The sequence below is a fragment of the Pollicipes pollicipes genome, unplaced genomic scaffold (genome assembly GCF_011947565.3).
Source record: "Pollicipes pollicipes isolate AB1234 unplaced genomic scaffold, Ppol_2.1 Scaffold_3087;HRSCAF=3621_pilon_pilon_pilon, whole genome shotgun sequence".
Taxonomy (NCBI): domain Eukaryota; kingdom Metazoa; phylum Arthropoda; class Thecostraca; order Pollicipedomorpha; family Pollicipedidae; genus Pollicipes; species Pollicipes pollicipes.
The window spans coordinates 38457990-38466451 of NW_023596225.1; the positions used below are offsets into that span (position 1 = coordinate 38457990).

General features: G+C 49.2%; 1 protein-coding gene across 3 annotated transcripts; it reads right to left on the bottom strand.

Moving 5' to 3' along the window:
* Positions 1-2400: 2400 nt before the first annotated feature.
* LOC119089412 (5-demethoxyubiquinone hydroxylase, mitochondrial) lies at positions 2401-7046 on the bottom strand. 3 transcript variants are annotated; one of them, XM_037212079.1, is made up of 5 exons: positions 6947-7046; positions 4787-4966; positions 3487-3636; positions 3202-3344; positions 2401-2738 (listed from the first exon to the last, which is right to left on the bottom strand). In XM_037212079.1, the coding sequence occupies exons 2-5, from the start codon at positions 4938-4940 to the stop codon at positions 2592-2594; spliced, it is 594 nt and encodes a 197-aa protein (XP_037067974.1). In that variant the 5' UTR covers positions 4941-4966; positions 6947-7046; the 3' UTR covers positions 2401-2591. The 3 variants fall into 3 exon arrangements, with proteins under 3 accessions (XP_037067974.1, XP_037067975.1, XP_037067976.1); XM_037212080.1 differs by having other exon boundaries at positions 6961-7023; XM_037212081.1 differs by lacking the exon at positions 6947-7046 and adding an exon at positions 6843-6918.
* Positions 7047-8462: the final 1416 nt, after the last annotated feature.

Sequence of the window (8462 nt, forward strand, 5' to 3'; positions counted from 1 at the left end):
ATGCGGCATCTGGGGACCTGCAGAGCGACCTCTGGCGTGACGCCTCTGACTACCTGACTGCCCGGGTGCGCGTCCCACATGCGGCAGCCGCGGAGCAGGCCAGCTTCGGCGGTGGGTGCAGCGAGCGGACGCTGGTCACTGTGTCGTAGCACATTACCCGCTTTGAGATGACGGGAGATGGTATGTGGTAAGTTGTGAGTCGCGACAATATCCCGAACAGATGCAGACAGGTGCCGTTGGCCAAGCTTGATGTGACGGTTGTCAGTACATTGCGCTCCGGAAATACCGTGAAATAATCATGATCAAGTCTCCGCGCCGGTATATAACTTATTTTTTAAACGCTGTTGTACTTTCGAGCCCACGCTCACGCCGGCCACCATTTCAATAATACCCTTTCAGGGGTCACGTAAAAGGGTGTCGGCCAAGATCGGTGTCACGGTGCGTGAAGTATTACAGTGTGCCCTCCAACGTCTACTTGACGTCTGACGCTCCATGAAAGCAGTCGCTTGGGGCGTTGCGAGACGAAAATACGGCAGTTTTTATAACAACGAGCGCGGGGGGAGGGGTGGAGGTAAGATTTGCGCCTCTGGTAGCGGTGGCTCTGCGTTATTGAACGACGCTGGGCAGCCGTGCTCAGCATGTGACACCTATTACTTTGATATGATCACCTGACAACGCATTATTGAATGAGGGCGATCCCAAGCCACGTGGAGGCGAAATAAGGCAACGCTTGAGAATTGTTATAATCACGCGCTCGGGCGCGTTCGACGCCGCTAGCCCAGGGCCATCGAACAGCACTCGAGCGCTCTGATTGCGTGTTACCGAATGCGGGTGGCATAACGGCGCTTGTGGGCACAATACCGCAGCGTTCTGCAAATTTGTGTAGTCACGTACGGAGAGAGGGGATCGTGCACGTCTGATAGCACGGGTTGAGGACTCTCAAACAACACTGAAACATTGCGATCGCCGGTGGCGCCCATTTTAACAGACACCTGAGGTCGTGTTGCTGGGTACGGGTGAACGCTGGGTGAGTTTTCTTCAAATTCAGCAGCTTTTAGATCATTTATAGTCACGTCCGATGAGAGCAAGCGTGTGCGTACGATACTAATGTCTGAATGCCAGGGAACGATATCCAAAGTTAAAGATCAGCCAATGGCATCTACTTGTTCGATAGGCCCCCCGCGCTTCGCATTACTGAGTGCCGTTGTCATTCTTCGCGTGAAGACGAAAATACGGCAATGTTTGAACAAAAATGTAATCGCGCGCGGAGAGGGCCGCCCACGTTCGACAGCACCCGCTGAGAGACACCGGACGGTACAAAATCGTGTTCGGTCAGCCACACCATTCTAATATCCCCCTGACGGCGTTCTAATGAATGCTGGCGGCCACACGGCACGTGGAGACGAAAATGCGAAAGTTTTTTTAGAATCGTTGTGTTAAAAATAGCATGTATTGCCACGCGCAGATGGTGGGACCGTGTACTTGATAACTCTGGTTAAGGGACAATAAACGTCCCTAAATGTCAATTTGTGCCGCCAGAGGCTTTTTTATTGGCATGACGCGCAACCGTTGCGTTATTGATTCCGGTTGTCTGCCCGGTGCGTGGAGATAAATTTACAGCAGTGTTAAAATATTCGAAACCGCACGCCGACAATGTGACTGTGCGCGGTTCATAGCATTCGCTGAGGTTTAACCAACCACTCGAAGAAGTGGTACCTGCCATAGGCGCCCACTGGTTTCATATGGCCCGCTAGTGTCTTGTTGCTGAACGTGTCTTGTCGTCTGGACCCGCGCCTAAAGGCGCGGGTCCAGACGAAATACGGCAGTGTTTTCAGAACACATATATTTGTGCGCGGAGAATGAGATTGTGCCCGTTTCAAGGCGATTCTTATATGCTTCCAAACCACACACAAACCTTAAGGTTGACCGTCGACACACTTTCTTCGGGAATCCCCAAAGGTACAGTGTTGCGGAAGGATTGAGACGATATATTAGTATCGCGGACGGAGTAATTGTTTTGACTTCTCGCCCCCGTCTGTAGTGCTGGTATGAACACAATGTTTCGGTCCGTTAACTCTCCGGCCGGCGTCAGGTGTTATCGTGTCCTGAAAGGGCGTGGATGATGCCTGACTATCAGCCATGCACGGGTCACAATCCGAATTATCTCATTGGAATTGCCGAGGCTCGAGCCATGGTCTTCTTGGTTGCCAATCCAGTGCTCTGCTGGCTTGGCCCTTCCTGGTCAGCTCAAACGGTAGAACACCGCACTTCAATGCGGAATACTCCCTTTCATGGGGCTTCTCACCAGCCTATATATCATGTAGGCCAACAAACACCACGAAAGACCTCCCAAGAGTGATGTACAGCACCATCCAGAGGGCTCTCCGCATAACTCAATCACACCTCATTTTGTTTTATTTCAAAACACATCGAGAATCTCATAGCATACAACAATCAATCAGCCAACCAAACATACAACGTGATCTCCTAGCTCAAGTAGTGCAGCACACGATAAGCCAGCCGCTCGGCACTGGAGCGGCTGACGTCACAGGAGCTCCGTCGGGCCGTGGCTCCTGTGACGTCAGCAGCGGTCAGATCCTCTCCGAAGCCCAGATGGCTCCCAGGCAGCCGGCCTTGATCACCTGCGAGAGCAGCTGGTAGGCGGGCGCCTGCTCGGCGTCATGCGCCAGACCGGTGTCGTGGTGCTCCATCTCCTCATCCCGGAACTTGGATATGATCTGCCAACCCAGCGGAACACCAGGCAGTCAGAATGGATGTCCAACACGGCATTTGAGGGAGCAGGCGGACTCCAGCATCGTATGGAGGAGAAGACGGGAACTGATGGCATCGACTCGTTGCTAAGACGACCCACAAAATGCAGCGACCAGCTTTGCTGGGTGCAAAACGGAGTTCAACATGGAGAGGTCCGCTTCGTCACTGACCGCATAGCAGGAACGCATGGCGAACTTTTGTGCGATTTTAAGAGGAGGAAAGCACGAGCGGGTGTGATATAACAGTTGTAACTGACAACAGAGCAACCAATGAGCGCATGCGACGTGGCCACAGCCGCACCGGGTTCTGATCGGCCTGTGGCCGGTGAACCTGAGCCAGAGGCAGACGGTGCACGTGGCCACCCGTCCGGCGGCACCCAGCCGCCGGTGCCCTGCACCGGTCCGGTCCGGCGGCGGCCGGCGCCTGCACCTGCAGCAGCTCGGTGTGGTCCTGGCCCGTCTCGGCCTGCAGCCGGCTGAGCTCCCGGATCTGGCTGTTGTAGTGGTCGGTGATGACCGCCTCCACAGCCACCGTGCACGCCATGGCTGCCTCCTTGCCCAGCAGCGCCGTGCCTGCCGACAGCGACCGGGAGCGTGCCTCAGCGAGTGGCCTCCGGTGCTGCACACAGCGGGTGACTGCGGCTGCGAGTGGTGCGGCCGAACACAGTTGGACATGCAGCCGCAGTGACGGGCAGCTGGTGCTCCGCGCGCATACCTGCTCCAAGCGCGTATCCAGCCACGTGCCACAGTGGTAACAACGCTGTTGGCCTGGCCCGGTATTTGGGGATCAGTTCCTGCAGCTTTGCCTTGTGCTCCTTTTCCTGGTCCCACATGTGCTGGATGGTTTTTCCAATGCTGGTGTTACCTGCAAAAAGGAGGAAAGAAAACTAAGCATGTTGTTTTACAGTACTAAACACGGGAGGGGGGGGGGGGGGGGAATTGACGGAAAATGGCCAAAATGACCGTTCACCTAAAGTTAAGAGACCTTTTAAAGGCCCTTTTCCCGGAGTTCGTTTTTTGTGGTTCTTGGGGCCAATCGTTACAGCGTTAAAAACAGGGTCACTCGCCACAGTAAAACAGTGATAATAACTGCAAATTAGCACACATGTGCAGTTTATTACCTAACACCAAAATGCATAAAGGTACATGTTTTAAAACGTATATCTCAAACCACTTTTGATTGGCCGAATTTGTGGGATCAGCATCTACCCTAGGCAGTGCTGGCTGCTTAAGCTCTGATCCCACTCTACCATCGTGAAATTCTGAATTTCACAACACAATACAGCTTTTTTTAGCGAAAGCTTAACATGCTGCAATGCCTGGAACGCCCTGCCCTGGCTTCAAACGTCACCTGAACATAAGCTAGCGCGGCCGCTGCCCCCAGCCGCAGGCCACCCCGGTCAGACGCAAATAACGAGCGCCCAAAGTGACTTGAGCGAGCCTTTACCACGGACTGGTGAGTGGGAAGCCAGGTGTTCTAACGAACTCGGCTATATGGAGGAACACATGTGTGGACGAATGAAGCCTTGCCAACATCATTACACTATTGGATGTGCTCAAGTAATCTTGGGATCAGACATTACTTTGGCTTATATCTCACTGACTTCCATATTGACATTCCTGTGACATGTTGCGCCCAGCAGCAGTAATTTAGTGACAAGTTCAGTGGGGAGCCCAAGAAATACGTGGAGCAAGCAGCAGAAACCATTGCTTACAGTATCAGAGCAAGTGAACATTGGTGACTCATTGATGTCAAGCACAGCATCCAATAGCACTTCCAGCATCGGTGGCCTGTTTACATCGCACAGGTACCGTGAATGATGAAGTGCCAATGGGAAACAACTTCTTCTTTATAAGAAACCTAGCCCCAGTCACAAATCCTAGCCGCGCCCATCACCTTTTACAATTATTGTGATGGAGGGAAAACATGCGGAATGAATGCTCAGCATTAAAATATGAATGTGGAACATTCCAGAAGGAGTTCCACTCGGATTTATCAAGAGATCAGTCCTTACCTAACACAGCCATCTGTCCAGCATAGATTCTGTCCGCCCCCAGCTCTCCAGCATGATCCACTCTCAGTATCCTGTCCACTGTTTTACACGGCCTTGAAGCCACCGTGCTGTAAAACTTCTGAGTAGAAGACAACGCGGCGGCTGACAGCTTCATTGCCGGTTCGCACAGCTCCCACCAGCCTGAAACAAACAAAAACACTTAAAGTAGTCCACACTCAGTAAAAACGCATCATAAGTTTTGTACCATGTTATTACTCACATCAAAATCTACAAAACGCGCCACACTGGTGAACGAGATGCGATAAAGGAATCACTGAAGATCATTAACATACACGCGGTTGGGCATTAACGGAAACGGCACTATTGAAGGGCGTGTGTCACTCACCTGGTGGGTTTCTTTGTCTGATAGACTGAGGACTGCCTTTGGTTAAGAAGTAGAGAAACTCAGACAGAAAACATATGCCAGCCTCACTGAAAGTGTAAATGTGCAGAATATACTGTGACTGGAATGATTGTGTCTGTGTGAATTAGAACTTCAAGTACAACATTTTTATAGCCATCCCTGCAGATCCAAGAACAAAATACTTGGGAGTCAAGTAGTTGGCTATCTGCCAGAATGGGCAAAAGCTTTGATTGACAAACCTGATTGTGATGTGAAAAGAAGTTCAATTGTAACAGGCTGCCTCCAGCCTTACAACTCCAGATTGTATGGCATGTGCATGAGGCACATTTCCCATTGGCTAAAGGAACAAATGAATAGGACATGAGGTACAATGCCTGTTGCTTCAGAAAGCACAAATGCTTGGCTTCCAGCATAACTATGAGAGAACACTTGAAAGAGGACATCTTTGGGCACATGAGACTCATGCAAGCAATTTCATTCCTTAACACAGCAGTAACTGAAGAACCTCTTTCTTGCCTCTGTCTGAGTATTGGTACAAGAAAACTTGTATGCTGTGGTCTCTGCCTTAGTGCTGTGTGACTGCTGCCTTAGGCCTGGGCTACAGTCATTAGGTTCTTTAACCCCTGATTTTGGTCGAAGAATGTCCAGGATCATCAAAGCTTCTAGCAACCAACAACAAAGGTTGGACCCAAGCTGGATAGCTGCATATAAAACACCTTCACCTTGGTCATGGCACAAACAAGCAATAAAAGCATTCTGCTTTCCTATGGTGGAGGACAGGAGAAAGGCCCCAGCATTATGCAAGTGATTGTCAAATGAGAAGCAGATCAATGTCCAAGATGAATAACCTCTAACAAAATATATTGCAATTTAATTTGCAAATTCCTGTTCCTAATCTACTTCCAAAAAAATCATATTTTATTCATTTTCTTAGTTGTCACTGCCTCTAGGATGTCCTCACACTGGCCCTATTGCTTTTACATGAGGGAGCAACACATCCCATGTGATCATACAGTGGCCACAACCTGACCATGGAGGCAATACCTTGCAGCCTAGTTCTGAAGAAGGCACCAATTCAAGGAAAGCACCAGAATGTGGATATCATGGTTACAAGACCTGTTGTGTAGGCACAAAAGAAGCAAGCAGGTGCCAAGTGGAATGGTTTCTTGTCTCAGAGAGCACAATTGATGGGTATACCTTCCAATGATTTGTGAGTCCTATTGGACATTGGTTACCCACCCATCAACACAATCTCTGTGCATTCACAAGCTATCACCACAAACCTACAGGAACAACACTTCCACCATCCCCATGGTCAGGGGGGGGGGGGAGTCTATGCAAGCCCTTTGTGCAGGTGTTGTGGTCAACAATAGTGATAGATGGTGTAATGGGACAACACCTGTCTATCAGATCATATTTCATGCTTCCAAGTCCCACCCCTTAAGGCAAGCATCATTTATAGGAACCAAATATTTTCCCTATAGGTCTCACATTGTCTAAAAACACCTGCATTTTCCAAATTTGGTGCACAAACCACACAATATCAGTATCAGTAGATACAATAGCCCTTCACCAATACCTGCATATATTTTATTAACCACCCTTGCATGGCAATGACAACAAGTAGCGTTCCCCAAAAGTCACAAATTTCATCTGTCGCCTATCCATGTAGCATCGGTACTTCCTGCGCAGGCCTTGCACTTCTATTACATAATCTATGCAATATTGACACTATTCGATGCACCATAAATACACACCTGTACGTATTTACCCCAGCAGTTGTGTGCTGTTGAACTCTGTGCCGAATAACGACAACAAGTAATACTGTTTCTCGAACCGGCCACGCACCCCCGTCGGTATTCTCAGTTCGCGTCGGCACACTCAAAACACAAAAAGCAGACAGAAAAGCACGGCGCATATGCCAGCTGATTTCGCGGCAGTCAAATGAAACGAGGAGGTCAAATGAAAACTGGCTAATATTTTCAGATGGATCACGTTGGAAAAGGCTGACGGAATACGCCCAAGAACAGCGCGCAAACTGTGGGGCCGTTGGATAACCAGAATTTTGGTACAATGAATTTATATTTACATTATGGATATCCTACTGGATGAATTTTGGAGCGCTGACGTTGACTATCTAATCTTCCGTTGTATCGCGTCCGGTCCTGTGCCGGCTCGTCCAGCGCAGTACCTTCGGATTTTGTTTGCTCTCATCTTGCCCCGTCCAGCCCCATACGATCCTGTATGGATTCATCCGATTCCACCAGTTCCATCCGGCCCCATCCGGTTCCGTTCGGTCCATCCGGTCCAAGGATCGTACCGGTATGATCCGATCCGACAGCTTTGGGCAAGGGCATTCCTATGGTAGGAGTTAAGGCAGAGATATTTTCCTGTAATTTTTTTAAAACTAATCCAAGTTTAATTAATAGGGTAGACAGAAAAGTACTTATATTTTAGCAACGAAACCAAAGTTTGCTTGATAACGTCCCTTAGCCCGCGTTGGAAAATATGCTACTAAGTATAATGCAAATTGTTTATGGTCAGCATAGAACTCCGAAACTATGATTCGCTATCTTTTCTGCGTTGCAGCCAACTTCACAGCCCCGAAAATCTAGCCGTTTGTGTTATTTTTACGCCAATTGAAGCCTTTTTAATATAATGCGTCGAACTGTTACGTGGAAGAAACTTTACGAGGCTAGCAATGAGTTTTTCCGTCACTGTCGCTACGTGGAAGTGTTGCCGACGTTTATTGCCCTCAATATCGTCGCCTTATCAGCTGGCAGCTCCGTCTCGGAGTCATGCGTCGGCTGATGCGCACCGGGTGGGTGTGGGGGATGACGCTACTCTTTAGCATCTTGCACAGATGGGCAAATCAAGGTTTTAAAACATTCATGAAAATCTGTTGTACCTACTGATGCCAGTATTGCACGGCTTTCAGACTAAATTCAATTGATTCAGTTTATTTAAAGAAGAACGAGGCCTGTGACTGCAGTACTGGAACTTACCGGAAGAGCATCGGTGATTCACTTCAATCATTCACTTCAAGTCTCTAAAGCCTTTTTTGAAGGCCAATATTTGCTCACGTAGAAAATGCATCGCCAGCGTCAGCAAATGGTCTTCCGATTAGAGAAGCTCTTCATCACTGGCGGTGCATTTCGAATAACGCAATCTGCGACCATTGTGCAATCATTTGTTGATTATGCGATATGAACGAAGTGCCTCCCAGTGACGTCATGCATCGGCTCGTGCCGGAAGTAAACAAATCGCATAGTG

Coding starts and splice junctions, on each gene's coding strand:
- LOC119089412 (XM_037212079.1), bottom strand. CDS start 4,940: ATGAAGCTGTCAGCCGCCGCGTTGTCTTCTACTCAGAAGTTTTACAGC. Junction 3,637..4,786: donor TGGACAGATGGCTGTGTTAG/GTAAGGACTGAT, acceptor TCCTTTTTGCAG/GTAACACCAGCATTGGAAAA. Junction 3,345..3,486: donor TGGATACGCGCTTGGAGCAG/GTATGCGCGCGG, acceptor CGCTGTCGGCAG/GCACGGCGCTGCTGGGCAAG.